Source organism: Bufo gargarizans, chromosome 3 (assembly GCF_014858855.1).
Source record: "Bufo gargarizans isolate SCDJY-AF-19 chromosome 3, ASM1485885v1, whole genome shotgun sequence".
Lineage (NCBI taxonomy): Eukaryota > Metazoa > Chordata > Amphibia > Anura > Bufonidae > Bufo > Bufo gargarizans.
Genome location: NC_058082.1, coordinates 290,063,262 through 290,079,568, shown reverse-complemented (window position 1 = coordinate 290,079,568; position 16,307 = coordinate 290,063,262). Strand labels below are relative to the sequence as shown.

Genomic DNA, 16,307 nt, shown 5'->3' with positions numbered 1-16,307 from the left:
CACACAGTGTGTGTATATATCCTAATGTGACCTAATTTTACGGACACTTGTTTGATTTTATTGTTAGTGTTTTAATTATCATTTGCCTATTTTTTAACTTCCTAAGGCCTCATGCACACGACCATTGTGTGTTTTGGGGTCCGCAAATCGCGGATCCGCAAAACATGGATGGCGTCCGTGTGCGTTCCGCAATTTGCGGAACGGCACGGACAGCCTTTAATATAACTGCCTATTCTTGTCCGCAAAGCGCTGACAAGAATAGGACAGTTTTTTTTTTGCGGACCATGGAACGGGGCAACGGATGTGGACAACACACGGAGGGCTGTCCGCATCTTTTGCGACCCCATTGAAGTGAATGGGTCCTCATTCAAGCAGCCAAAGATCCGTCTGCATAAAAGCTTTTTCAGAGCTGAGTTTTCACTTTGTGAAAACTCAGATCCGACAGTATATTCTAAAACAGAGGCGTTCCCATAGTGATGGGGACGCTTCAAGTTAGAATATACTACGAACTGTGTATATGACTGCCCCCTGCTGCCTGGCAGCACCCGATCTCTTACAGGGGGCTATGATCCGCACAATTAACCCCTCAGGTGTGTTAGAATATACTCAAATCCGATGGTATATTCTAACATAGAGGCGTTCCCATGGTGATGGGGACGCTTCAAGTTAAAATATACCATCGGATTTGAGAAAACTCTGATCCGATGGTATAATAGGGACTCCTGACTTTACATTGAAAGTCAATGGGGGACGGATCCGTTTGCAATTGCACCATATTGTGTCAACGTCAAACGGATCCGTCCCCATTGACTTGCATTGTAAGTCAGGACGGATCCGTTTGGCTCTGCACGGCCAGGCGGACACTAAAACAACTTTTTCCTTCTTGTCCGTGGATCCTCCAAAAATCAAGGAAGACCCATGGAAGGAAAAACGGACAAGGATCACGGAACTGCGGACCGCAAAAAAAAACAGTCGTGTGCATGAGGCCTATACATGTATTTGTGTCAGGCCTGTGGCAGTTATTTCCTATTTTATATATATGAGATGTGACCAGTGGCGTAACTGAAAATGACTGGGCCCTACAGCAATTTTTTTTAACTGACCCCCCCCCCCCCCCCCAAGGAACTTCTTCGCAACTCCCACTCCGGCAGCTAGTCAAGATCGCTCAGACCAAGCCCGGGAGCTGCTCCATCCGTTTCCTACACATAGATACTGTAGGTCATGTCTCTGGATATAATGTAATTGTATAATACTGTTGAGGGGGCCCTAACAATAAAGTATTTTAGTTCTCCTCCCGGACAGGCCTCTTCTGAGTTCGGGCCCCTGCTTCCCCTATAGCTACATCCCTGGATGTGACATCTTTGTGGAGTTGCCATGAACTCATTATACAAATGCACGCTTTGAGAAATCTGTCCGCATTGCCTTTAAGAAGAACTGTTATCTGTGTTACAGTGTAAGATATTTTCTTGTGGTTATCTCTTCTTTGACAGGTTATCAATGACTTGCTCACAGTAAGCAATATGAAGAAATTCATGGCCACTCAGATGAGTAAGAAAGGAAAACAAATGTCTATGCTGATCATAGAAAGTCTGGATAAAAAACTGAGGAAATTGCAAAGAAATAGTCAAGAATATGAGCAGCACCAAGGCTTTTATGAAGAGGCAATGGGAGAGAAGTTTTATGATCTTATTGTAAGTAATATACTAGGTATGCAGTATTCTCAGTACGAAATGTCTTCAGGGAGAGTGGTCGTTTCCACAGATAGAGGAATATCATTTTGGAATAAATAAGGCATTTTCATGGGAAGAATGTATTGTTAGAGGACACCAATGAAACTGATTTCCATATTTTCTGTAAGTTTGACGTGACTAAACATCAGTGTATTTGCAGAGCTTAGGCAAAAAGCACGTTGAGGAGCACTGATGCCTATAATGCAGGGTATGTGTATTCGTGCAAAGCTCCATTTTTAAAGCCGTAGTAAACCATACATCAAAGCAGAGTTGCAGTACCACACACAACCTGTGGACCGGTGTGGCAGTGTCCAATTCCAGACAACTTAGAATTGGATGATCAGCAAATAAATATTATCTGCTACCCAAAATATCTTGCTGTAGGAGTTAGAGCAATATGGGTCTAGATATCACCAAGGCTGCTCTCTGAGTGCCCTGAGCAGAATGCATGCAATAGTCCTTATTCTGTAAATGGAGAGTGCATTGGTTCCTGATATTCAGCCTGCTCCTAGATTTAGACCTTTCTCATGTGGATGTGTCCCTCTCAAAAATACATGTTGGATCTTTGTGTCCAGGATGCTTCTTTCTTACCCTTGCAAACTGCCTGGGGTCCACAGCTATGCGTCCAGGGTATTCTTGATAATAGCAAAATGGCATAATATTTTTGTGTAACCAGAATATGCAGCCCTTACGAAGGACTGCGTATTAAAGGGTCACTGAGTTTTCATAAAACTTTTAATATGTCAGACATAGGAATGAGCGAACCCGTGGAAGTTTGGGTTCAGCCGAACTTCAGGTCATAGTTTCGGGTTCAGAACCCGAACTTGACCCGAACTTAACCCCGAACCCGGACCCCATTAAAGTCAATAGGGACCCGAACTTCACTTTATTATTTTCCGTTATAACGGGAAATATTTAGCATTCTTAAGACAGAATGCTAAATAAAATTGCCATGGAGGGGTTAAAAATAATAAATAAACTCACCTCATCCACTTGATCTCACAGCCTTGATCGCACAGGTCTTCTTTCTTCAGGACCTGCGAAAGGACCTGCGATGATGTCACCGCACTCGCCACGTGGGGAGTGCGGTGACGTCCTTTTGCAGGTCCTGAAGAAAGAAAGACCTGCGCGATCAAGTGGATGAGGTGAGTTTTTTAAAATTATTTTTAACCCCTCCATGGCCATTTTATTTAGCATTCTGTCTTAAGAATGCTATTATTTTCCGTTATAACCATGTTATAACGGAAAATAAGAAAATCACCCAAACACCGAACCCAAACTTCAGTAAAAAAGTCTGGGTTCGGGTCCGGGTACCCGAACTCGCAAAGTTTGGTAAAAACCTGAACTTTGCAGTTCGGGTTCGCTCAACCAGTGGCGGATCCAGAGGTCTAATGGTGCTTATAGAACAGACTACACAGTGTAGAGGTATACTGTACATTGTGTGGCACAGTGTAGAGGTATACTGTATATTGTGTGGCACAGTGTATCCTATATGTGTATAACATAAACATATTTCACATGAAAACTTACAATTACTTGGCTTGACCCTAGGGGATCTCGGACACCACTTCAACACTTTGGCCGGGGGCTCAGTGGAGCTGATGGTGTGCTTTATCCTAATGAGAAAGATTTCATAATAAGGATTTGGAGAATAAGCAGAGGGATAGCAGAGCAGGGAGAGGCTGGTGCTGCTACTAGGGGGTCATACCATGGGGAAGTAATAAAGCCCACCATAATGCCCCCCCAGTAGAAATAATTCTCCTTATAATGTGACAGTGCAAAAAATACCCCCTTGTAATGCCCCCAGGTGAGCTAATGTCCCCACAGTGCCCCCATAATGTGCCGGTATAAAATACCCCTATATAGTGCCCCCAGTAAATGCCCCCATAGTGCTCCACACCCTCCTTCCTCCTAGTGCCCCCATAATGTACCAGTATAAAATGTTCCAGTAGATGCCCTCAGTGTCCCCCATAATTGGCAAGTATAAAATACCTTCTTAGTGCCCCCCGTAGATGACCCCATAGTACTCCTCTCCCCCCTTCCCCATAGTACCCACCATAATGTGTCCCAGTATAAAATTGTACTGTACAGAGCCCCCTCATATAAAATACCCCTTCTTTGTGGCCTCAGTATATGCCCCTATAGTGCCCCCAATAATGTACCAGTAACAAGAACAACCCCCCAGTCATGTGCCAGTAATAACAGCCCCCCATGTGCCAGTAATAACAGCCCCTCACATAATGTGCCAGTAATAACGGCCCCCCATGTGCCAGTAATAACAGCCCCCCCATGTGCCAGTAATAACAGCCCCCTCCATGTGCCAGTAATAACAGCCCCCCTCCATGTGCCAGTAATAATAGCCCCCCTTCATGTGCCAGTGATAGCAGCCCCCCTCCATGTGCCAGTAATAACAGCCCCGGGGGGTGTGCCAGTAATAACAGCCCCCCTCCATGTGCCAGTAATAACAGCCCCCCTCCATGTGCCAGTAATAACAGCCCCCCTCCATGTGCCAGTTATAACAGCCCCCCTCCATGTGCCAGTAATAACAGCCCTTCTCCATGTGCCATTAATAACAGCCCCCCTCCATGTGCCAGTTATAACAGCCCCCCTCCATGTGCCAGTAATAACAGCCCCCCTCCATGTGCCAGTAATAACAGCCCCCCTCCATGTGCAAGTAATAACAGCCCCCCTCCATGTGCCAGTAATAACAGCCCCCCTCCATGTGCCAGTAATAACAGCCCCCCTCCATGTGCCAGTAATAACAGCCCCCCTCCATGTGCCAGTAATAACAGCCCCCCCATGTGCCAGTAATAACAGCCCCCCCATGTGCCAGTAATAACAGCCCCCCCATGTGCCAGTAATAACAGCCCCCCTCCATGTGCCAGTAATAACAGCCCCCCTCCATGTGCCAGTAATAACAGCCCCCCCATGTGCCAGTAATAACGCCCCCCCATGTGCCAGTAATAACAGCCCCCCATGTGCCAGTAATAACAGCCCCCCTCCATGTGCCAGAAATAACAGCCCCTCCATATGTCAGCAATAACAGCCCCCCCATGTGCCAGCAATAACAGCCCCCCATGTGCAAGCAATAACAGCCCCCCCATGTGCCAGCAATCACAGCCCCCCCATGTGCCAGCAATCACAGCCCCCCCCATGTGCCAGCAATAACAGCCCCCCCAAATTGCCTCGTTGCCCCCCCCCCCTGGATCCGCCACTGCGCTCAACCCTAGTCAGACATATCAAATGTTTAGATCAAATCTGAGTGGTGAGACCTCCACCAATCTCTAGAATGAGAAGAAGGACGCACGTGCATATCGTGCTCTCCTTCAAGACTGCAGGGGACTGAATCGCAACAGTACCCTAGACTATTTTCTTAAAGTTTGTCTCGCTTCCTCTCCTGCAGCAAGGAGAGAGAGCTCATTATGCGAGGACTTATCTCTCCTCGTTCTAATGATCATGGGGGTCTCAGCACTCAGAACCATACTAATCAAAACCTTTGATATGTCTACACACACCAGGGGCGGATTGACAATAGACCTTACAGGGAAATTTCCTGGTGGGCCGATGCCCAGGGAGCTGCCCAAACCCTCCCCTCTGCCACTGGCAGACCGCACAGGCTCTCCTGAATGCAACTGCTGTGGTCTGCATCTCACTTCCTAAGCCCCTTGCTTCGTATCTTAATCAGAGACAACTGGAGGAGGAGGAGACAGAAAGTGGCAGCTACTGATGGCCACCACAAAGAGACAGCTTTTCAGTCCTAGCATCATACCCAAACTAACTCTTCAAAAGCTCTTCTTTAGATGACTGTCCTGCATAATCTGATACAAACTGTCGGGTTCTGTCATTTACGGAATAAATCATGCTGTAACAAATCATATTGATTCCAATGAAATTTTGTTTGGTTTCAAAATGTCTCCAAATGCATCCATCGTCTCATGCATGGATGCAGCATTTTCCTCTCTGTGATGAATTCTCTCCCATTCATTCTTTTTTTCTGTCCCTTTGATCTCAATCCAAAAATATGATGGATGCAAAAACAGATACAATGACATTTGTGCTGAAAATCTGAAATGATCCCATCAGTTCCCTTGTTTTTTTTTTTCACATTGAAGTCAGTGGATGCAATAACTGATGCATTAGATGACAAATTTGTTGCAATGCCTTTTTACCTAATTGCCATCTGAACCAAGAGGGGAAAAGGCAAATGGATATGTTACATACAATATGAAATAATAGCTATATATGAATAATTTTGTTTTTAACATTATTGTAGATTAGAGATTGCCTTGCGGTTCGCCCGGCGGTCGTTTCGCGGCGAACTTTGCTCGTTCGCCATTCGCCAAACATGCAAACATATGGCGATGGTCGCATGCACCATATTCTATTGCATTGCGCAGAACTTTGACCCATAACACATCCATCAGGTGGGACAGGACAGCCAATTGAGACGTTTCAGCACATGGACACACCCCCACCCTATAACAGAACCCGATCTGGCAGCCATTTTACCTTCTGTGTTTTGCCAGTGTAGGGAGGGGTTGCTTTGTGGAGCAGGGACAGACTGTTAGGGACACAAAACGCTTGCTAATAGGGCCACAAAAGTCCTTTTAAGGACTGGTATAGGTGTTGAATCTATAGGTGTGATATACTGAGGGAGGTTATATACTTATAATATACTTTCTAACATAGAAAGTATATTATAGTGCATTTTTATTGTGCAGCAGTTCTGTGCGGTTTTGCTGCGATACCGCAGCTATATAGTGGGACAAGCGCTATTGGAATAACTAATTGCAACTGGTGTGATATACCTGTTGCTCCCCAAAATACTGAATGAGGGGTGCGATATACCTGCTTCCACCAAATATTGATTCAGGTGTTCTATATACCTGTTTCCACAAAATACTGATTGAGGGGTGCGATATAACTGCTTCTACAAAATACTGATTAAGAGCTTCTATATACCTGCTTCCACAGAATACTGATTGAAGGGTACGATATACCTGCTTCCACAAAATATTTATTAAAGGGTTTCTACCACCAGAAATACTGTTATGTAGCTGACTGACATTAGCGATGCGCCCATGTCAGCACTACATAACAGTATGTTTCTAACGTTAGTCCCTGCAGCCGTTTTTGTTAAAAAAGCACTTTTATTATATGCTAATGAGCCTCTAGGTGCTATGTGGGCGTAAAATCACCCTGTATTCCGCCCAGGTCCAGTGTTGTGCCCGCCCAGCTCCTCTTGATTGATGCCACTGTTCCCTGCATAGTTGGCAAAATCCCGCACATGCGCCGTTCACTTGGGTCTTCGGCGCAGGCGCAGTGAGTGAAGGCCGCGTTCCTGATGCCGGCTTCCTTACTGTGACATAGTCGGCGCAGGCGCAGTGAGGAAGCCGGCACCAGGATCGCATCTTTCACTCACTGCGCCTGCGCCGAAGACAGAAGTGAATGGCGCAGGTGCAGGATTTCACCAACGATGCAGGGAACAGTGGCATCAATCAAGAGGAGCTGGGCGGGCACAACACTGGACCTGGGCGGAATACAGGGTGAGTGGACGGAGCCTCTGGGTGCTGATTTTACGCCCACATAGCACCTAGAGGCTCATTAGCATATAATAAAAGTGCTTTTTTAACAAAAACGGCTGCAGGGACTAACGTTAGAAACATACTGTTATGTAGTGCTGACATGGGCGCATCGCTAATGTCAGTCAGCTACATAACAGTATTTCTGGTGGTAGAAACCCTTTAAGGGGTTTGATGTACCTGCTTCCACAAAATACAGATTGAGGGGTTTGATATATCTTCTTCCACAAAATACTGATTAAGGGGTTTGATATACCTGCTTCCACAAAATACAGATTGAGGGGTTTGATATACCTGCTTCTACAAAATACTGATTAAGGTGTGCGATATACCTGCTTCCACAAAATACTGATTAAGGGGTTTGATATACCTGCTTCCACAAAATACAGATTGAGGGGTTCTATATACCTGCTTCCACAGAATACAGATTGAAGGGTACGATATACCTGCTTCCACAAAATACTTATTAAAGGGTTTCTACCACCAGAAATACTGTTATGTAGCTGACTGACATTAGCGATGCGCCCATGTCAGCACTACATAACAGTATGTTTCTAACGTTAGTCCCTGCAGCCGTTTTTGTTAAAAAAGCACTTTTATTATATGCTAATGAGCCTCTAGGTGCTATGTGGGCGTAAAATCACCCTGTATTCCGCCCAGGTCCAGTGTTGTGCCCGCCCAGCTCCTCTTGATTGATGCCACTGTTCCCTGCATAGTTGGCAAAATCCTGCACATGCGCCGTTCACTTGGGTCTTCGGCGCAGGCGCAGTGAGTGAAGGCCGCGTTCCTGATGCCGGCTTCCTCACTGTGACATAGTCGGCGCAGGCGCAGTGAGGAAGCCAGCACCAGGATCGCATCTTTCACTCACTGCGCCTGCGCCGAAGACAGAAGTGAATGGCGCAGGCGCGGGATTTCACCAACAATGCAGGGAACAGTGGCATCAATCAAGAGGAGCTGGGCGGGCACAACACTGGACCTGGGCGGAATACAGGGTGAGTGGACGGAGCCTCTGGGTGCTGATTTTACGCCCACATAGCACCTAGAGGCTCATTAGCATATAATAAAAGTGCTTTTTTAACAAAAACGGCTGCAGGGACTAACGTTAGAAACATACTGTTATGTAGTGCTGACATGGGCGCATCGCTAATGTCAGTCAGCTACATAACAGTATTTCTGGTGGTAGAAACCCTTTAAGGGGTTTGATGTACCTGCTTCCACAAAATACAGATTGAGGGGTTTGATATATCTGCTTCCACAAAATACTGATTAAGGGGTTTGATATACCTGCTTCCACAAAATACATATTGAGGGGTGTGATATACCTGCATCCACAAAATACTGATTAAGGGGTTTGATATACCTGCTTCCACAAAATACTGATTAAGGTGTGCAATACACCTGCTTCCACAAAATACTGATTAAGGGGTTTGATATACCTGCTTCCACAAAATACAGATTGAGGGGTTTGATATACCTGCTTCCACAAAATACAGATTTAGGGGTGCGATATACCTGCTTCCACAAAATACTGATTAAGGGGTTTGATATACCTACTTCCACAAAATACTGATTGAGGGGTACGATATACCTGCTTCCACCAAATATTGATTGAGGCCTGCGATACACAGCTTCCACAAAATACTGATTGAGGGGTGCGATATACCTGCTTCCACCAAATATTGATTGAGGTCTGCGATACACCGGCTTCCACAAAATACTGATTATGGGGTGCGATATACTTGCTTCCACCAAATATTGATTCAGGGGTTCTATATACCTGTTTCCACAAAATACTAAATGAGGGGTGCGATATACCTGCTTCTACAAAATACTGATTAAGGGGTTCTATATACCTGCTTCCACAAAATGCTGATTAAGGGTGAGGGGTGCGATATACTTCCACAAAATACAGATTGAGGGGTGCGATATACCTGCTTCCACAAAATATTGATTATGGGGTTCTATATACCTATCTCCACAAAATACTGATTGAGGGGTGTGATATACCTGGTTCTATATACCTGCTTCCACAAAATATTGATTGAGGCATGCGATTTACCTGCTTCCACAAATATTGCTCTTCTCTAGGGACTTTGGCACAGGGTCATTTTGAAAATGACAGGCAGAGGAAGAGGCAGTTCCATAGGGGTGGTAGGGGTTGGGCATATGCACCAGGCCAGAACCTCAGTGGGAAGTTGGAAAAGGTGCGTGCGATTACTTTAAAGGACGCACCAGAGTTGGTTGAGTGGCTCACTCAGCCTTCCGCTTCTGCACCCTCCTCATCCTCTGTATCTGCATCCTCCCAACTCTCTGCTGTGTGCACCCCCAAAGACACCACCACCATAGCCCCTCCATTCGATTCAGAGGAATTATTTTCCCATCCAGTCCCAGACCTTAACGATGCACAGCCATTCTTGGTATCGGATGAGGATACCCAGATCAGCCCAAGTACGGAGATCCCCGCTGTTGCTGCCTACTCCAAGATCTCTAATGTCATTGGTGGTGAAGGTGACGATGATGACGTGTCGATGGATGTCACATGGGTGCCCACAAGAGAGGAAGAGGAGGGGAGTTCAGAGGGAGAGACAGAGCAGCAGAGAGGGAGGAGAAGCAGGCAGAACTCGCAGTGCACAGGAGGCAAAAAGCAGACTGCAAATGTATCTGGAGCGAGCCATCCACCATGCACGGTCACATCTGGCACTCCCAGGACGCCGGCACATGGCTCCGCAGTTTCAACACCTGTGACGACCACGTGTAATTGAATTTCCTCATGCCAGCCCACACATATCCGCCACCACCCATAACAAAGAGAGGTCCTGGTCTTATGTGAATACAGCGGCATAAAAGGCCTTTTCTGTCAGGTGAATGCCTAATTTTTGGGGCCTCTACTCCAGTAGAAAACTGTTAAATTTTCATCCAGTGACTGCCCTATCTACCTCCAGACACATAATCACTAGTTCTTTTATTACAGATGAATGCCTAATTTTTGGGGACTGTACTGGCCTACAGTAAAATTGTTATCCACTGACCGTCTAATATACCTCCAGCCACATAATCACTTGTTCTTTTCTGTCAGGTGAATGCATAATTTTAGGGGCCTGTATTCCACTGGCCTACAGTAAAATTGTTATCCACTGACCGCCTAATATAGCACCAGCCACATAATCATTTGTTCTTTTCTGTCAGGTAAATGCATCATTTTTGTAGCCTGTACTCCACTGGCCTACAGTACAATTGTTATCTACTGACCGTCTAATATACCTCCAGCCACATAATCACTTGTTCTTTTCTGTTCAGTAAATGCCTAATTTTTGGGGCCCGTACTCCCGTGGACTAAAATAAAACTGTGCTAGGCTCCAGCGGGGCACATTTTTCAGAGTTTCCCTTTAAGACGCATAAAAATGGCCCCTTATTAAAATACATATTTTTTGTGGGAATTTTTGCCATTGCTCTCCCTCTGGTATGTCACTGTCCATGTTGTGGGACTATTTCTGCACTTCTAGTAAGTATTTGGCTGCAAATATGACCTGAAGGTTTTTCAGGTTCGCCTGCCATTAAAATGAATGGGGCCCGCCGCGATGCGCGGTTCGCGGACATTTGATCGTGAACGCGCGTTCGCGAAACGTCCCGAATGATGTTCATCCATCATTATTGTGGATTTGGTTTTATTTTTGTATATTCATTCTTAAATCCATCATCTGCTCCTGATATCTATTTTTTCATATTTTTTTGCATTTATATTGTTTTTATTTATTATGTTACATTTGTTTCTTTCAGGAGATGGCCCTGCTGAATGCTGGCTATGGCCCTTTATAACTCATATGTTGTGCAACAGTACCTGGAACAAAGCATATTCTCTGAATCACTGTACATGGCGCTCCTAATAAAAAAAAACTGTGGTGACTAGTCTAAATTATTCTTATTACTTTCTACAATCAGAGCATATCAGATCATATCCCCACTTTCAACTGTCTAACGTTTTCTTCCTCAATCACACGAATACAGAGGTGATCTATGAAGATTCCAGGAAAGCTGGATGGTTTCAGCAAAGTGTAGTTTGCTAAGGCACTTTTCTTTAGTATTTTTATGGGCCTGGATTTTTAGGGAATGTCATCTAGTTGTTGTAGTAGGACATACCATTCCTTCCCTACTCCAGTACAACACTTTCACCTAGCCTGAGGCAAACCCAGGTATAGTTGCCCGGCTCATTACTGTGGGAATAAGCAGAGGGCTGAAATGCTCACTTAGTATCAGAAGCCTGGGAACTGCATGACCTGTTGGCTGAAAGCCTAAGGGTCCATTCACACGTCCGTTGTTTGTTTCCTGATCTGTTCCGTTTTTTGCTGAACAGATCTGGACCAGATCTGGACCCATTCATTTTCAATGGGTCCTGAAAAAAAACGGACAGCACAATGTCAGATTTTTTTTCAGGACCCATTGAAAATGAATGGGTCCAGATCTGGTCCAGATCTGTTCAGTAAAAAACGGAACAGATCAGGAAAGAAACAACGGACGTGTGAATAGACCCTTAAGCTGCACGCACATGTCGCGGCTGTGCTGCGGTTTTGTTGCGGCAAACCTAGTCCAAAATTTGTACCCATTTGTGACATACTGGACAGTCTGCCAGTCAACTTTTTCACCAACTTTTGTCTACTTCTGCTGTGCACCTTCTTTTGTTCCAGTCTTAACCCCTTAAGGACTGGGCCTTTTTTCATATTTGCATTTTTTATTTTTCCTTCCCACATTCCAGTAGCCATAACTTTTTACATTTCCCATACACATAGCCATATAAGGACTTATTTTTTGGTGGGACAAGAAGCATTTTTTGATGGTACCATTCACCATACCATATCTTGTATTGGAAAAGTGAAAAAAAAAACAACACAATTCCGCCAAGGTTTTTGGGTTTTGATATTACAACATTCACTGTGCACTAAAAATGACATGCCATCCTTATTCTGCGGCTCAATACAATTACGGTGATACTGAATTTGTATACTTTTTATTTTGTTTTATTACTTTCTAAATTTTCTTTGCATAGCCATTTTCTGACAGCCATAACTTTTTTTTTATTTCGGTCTACAGAGCTGTATGAGGGCTTGTTTTTTGCAAAACAAACTATAGTTTTTATTGGTACCATTAATGTTTTTTCCGTTATGGCATTTAACGTGCAGGAAGTATTTTTTAATATTTAACATTTAACAAATACAGTATGTTTTATTAGTTAACATATTTTCAGATGCGGCAATACCTTTTTTATTGTTTATATATTTTTATATTTAAAATTGGGAAGGAGGTGATTTGAACTGTTAATATATATATATATATATATATATATATATATTTTACACAATAACTTTAACCCCCGCCCCCCATTGTGATCTATTAGGCTGAGTTCACAAGGGCGAGTATTCCGCACGGGTGCAATGCGGGAGGTGAACACATTGCACCCGCACTGAATCTGGACCCATTCATTTCTATGGGGCTGTGCACATGAGCGGTGATTTTCAAGCATCATGCTCTATATTGTGTGTTTATCCCGCGCAGGCCCCATAGAAATGAATGGGGCTGCATGAAAATCGCAAGCATCCGAAAGCAAGTGCGGATGCGGTGCGATTTTCACGCACAGTTGCTAGGAGACGATCGGTATGGAGACCCGATCATTATTATTTTCCCTTATAACATGGTTATAAGGGAAAATAATAGCATTCTGAATACAGAATGCATAGTACAATAGCGCTGGAGGGGTTAAAAAAAAAAATAAAAAAATTTAAGTCACCTTAATCCACTTGCTCGCGCTGCCGGCATCTCTTCTGTCTTTTTTGCTGTGTGCAGGAAAAGGACCTGTGGTGATGTCACTCCGGTCATCACATGGTCCATCACATGATCTTTTACCATGGTGATGGATCATGTGATGAACCATGTGATAACTGGAGTGACGTCACCACAGGTCCTTTTCCTGCACACAGCAAAAAATAAGACAGAAGAGATGCCGGATGCGCGAGCAAGTGGATTAAGGTGAGTTAAAAAAATATTATTTTTTTAACCCCTCCAGCGCTATTGTACTATGCATTCTGTATTCAGAATGCTATTATTTTCCCTTATAACCATGTTATAAGGGAAAATAATACAATCTACCCAGCACCTAACCAGTGTTCCCTCTAAGCTTTGGCAGTTGCTGAGCGGGGTCGGCTTAGAGATGGGCAATGCTTAGTCAAACTTGGGTGATAGGACAATCAAACAAGAGATCATCGCCGACATATTGGCAAAACAATAAATCTAGCCTACTAAGTAAGACCAGATAAAACAGTTACTGGAGTGGACGGACAGTGTGACAGAACCGCACACAAAATGTCTCCTGCGCAGTGAAGAAAGACCTTGACCTGACACTGGCTAGGACGTCTAACTTATACATCTTCTTGTATATAGTGATATGGACCATGTTGGTATAACTCGAGTATCTCCTGTATATAATTATATATGTACAGCTGGTATAAGTAATACATCTTCTTGTATACAGTGATATGGAACATGCTGGTATAACCTGGGCATTTTCTGTATATAATTATATATGTACAGCTGGTATAAGTTATATATCTTCCTGTATATAGTGATATGCAACATGCTGGTATAACCTGGGTATCTCCTATATATAATTATATATATATAGCTGGTATAAGTTATACATCTTCTTGTATACAGTGATATGGAACATGCTGGTATAACCCAGGCCTCTCCTGTTGTATATAGTTATATATTTTACTTTTTCCCCCATTTTCCTTGGCTGAGACAAGCAACATTGCCAATGCAAAACCTGAAGGGAATGCAATGCTGTTCCAGGGAGACTCTAGCCTCTCTAAGATGGCGGCGCCAACCAGCATTCCCTTGTTTTGCATTGGCTAGTCTGCTGTGATAAAACCTCCCATACAGTACATGCGGTTTTCATTGCTTTCTTAGGTAACAGACACAGCTCCTGCTGCCCACATGAAGGACTTATCACTATCAGGCTAGGCCAGAGAGACTCATTCACTTCACTCACTCTAGCCTATAGGATTAAAAATAACTAATATTGTTTAGTGTTCTCCCCTACTACTGACATTCTACCGTCACTGATTGCTGAACTGGTCTCTCCTGGTATTTCTAGAGTGTTAACTTGTGACAAGAAGTGGAGAACAGCGGGGACAATAGTGGCACTAGTAGTCTACTAGTGCCACTATTGTCCCCTGCTGTTCTCCACTTCTTGTCACAAGTTAACACTCTAGAAATACCAGGAGAGACCAGTTCAGCAATCAATGACGGTTTCTAGGATTTTACTTATTGTAGGTAGCCCATAAGCATAGGCGTGCGCACGGGGTGTGCCGGGTGTGCCTGGGCACACCCTAATCACACCTCCGTGCTCAGCCTCCTGCACTGCCGCTTGAGCCCCGGCTGTCCCGCACAGCCACAATGATATCTTCAGACTGCTCCCATGCTCCGTGTTCCAGCGGCTGGCTGCGTAACGTCACTCACTCCGACGCCACGCGCCTGCTCCGCCTGCTTCATTAATAAAGTGGGAGGAGCAGGCGCGTGCGGCGTGACGGAGTGATGTCATGTTACGCTGCCGCCTGCCCAATGATTGTGGATTACTAGCTGGAGTCTCCCAGTAAGTAGTTTATTACAACACTTTGCTTGCATAAGACCCCGGCGGCCTCCACCCCTGGGGGGTCACTGTCAGGGACACTGTTATGGGGGGGGGGGGAGATCTGTGGATGATGACACATATATAGCACAAGATGCTGCTATATATGTGTCATCCACAGATCCCCCTGGCCCCACATAACAGTGTCATCCACAGACCACAGACCCCCCCCCCCCCCCCCCCGCATCTGTGTCAGATTCCTCATAGATACCCCCATAACAGTGCCTTCCACAAATATCTTCTTAATAGACTGTTAAGGGGATATCTGTGGTCTGTGGATGACACTGTTATGGGGGCATCTGTGTGGAATATGACACTGTTACGGGGGGATTTGTGGATGACACTGTTATGGGGGGATCTGTGGATGATACTGTTATGGGGGGATCTGTGGATGATGCACTGTTGATAAAAGTGCGTCATCCACAGATGCCCCCATGACAGTGCCATCCATCGATATCCTCTTAATAGTGCGTTATCCACAGATGCCCCCATAACAGTGCAACATCCACAGATGCCCCCATAACAGTGCGTCATCCGCAGATGCCGCCATAACAGTGCATCATCCGCAGATGCCGCCATAACAGTGTGTCATCCGCAGGTCCCCCATAACAGTGTGTCATCCACAGATCCCTCATAACAGTGTGTCATCCACAGGTCCCCCATAACAGTGTGTCAACCACAGATCCCCCATAACAGTGTGTCATCCACAGATCCCCCATAACAGTGCGTCATCCACAGATCCCCCATAACAGTGCGTCATCCACAGATCTCCCATAACAGTGTGTCATCCACAGATCTCCCATAACAGTGCGCCTGCGCACTGAGGAGAGACAGAAAGGAGGGGAAAGAATCTGCGGAAGCAAGCAGAGGACGGCACAGCAGACGACTGAACAGCTTCTTTTGTAAGTAAATTGTTTTTTTTTTGTCTTTTATTATATTCTGGCTTTTGTTTAAAGGGACAGTAAAAAAAATGTTTTTTGTTTTGTTTTTAGCTATGTATGATGCTTTTTGATAAATAAATGTATTGGTGCTGTAATGTGGACCCCAGGCCTCTCTGATGTCCTGCAGGCTGGCGCTGTGGCAGCATACGGTTGGTCAGGCAGCAGAAAGGCTCTGGGGCTGTCATTGTGTGCTCTGGAACTTTTCCCTTCACAGCCACTATAGCAGTCTCTCTCGTACAGTGCAGACTCTGCAGGAGGCATTCCATTTGCTCTCCGTCCTAATAGAAGTCTATGGGAATCAAAACGGATCCAAGACGGAAAACAAAGTCCTGTCGACAGGATAACAGCATAACGGGACCCAGACGGATTGGTTATG

The 16,307-nt window shown here is 44.9% G+C and overlaps 1 protein-coding gene across 1 annotated transcript in view; it reads left to right on the top strand.

The window, feature by feature from the left end:
* Positions 1-11,216, top strand: part of LOC122931550 — a 168,488-nt gene extending 157,272 nt beyond the window's left edge. The window contains exons 13-14 of the mRNA XM_044285623.1: positions 1,491-1,691; positions 11,090-11,216. Coding sequence (XP_044141558.1) covers positions 1,491-1,691; positions 11,090-11,128 — 240 coding nt within the window. The 3' untranslated portion in view covers positions 11,129-11,216. The remainder of the gene's footprint in view (positions 1-1,490; positions 1,692-11,089) is intronic.
* The last annotated feature ends 5,091 nt before the right edge of the window (positions 11,217-16,307 follow it).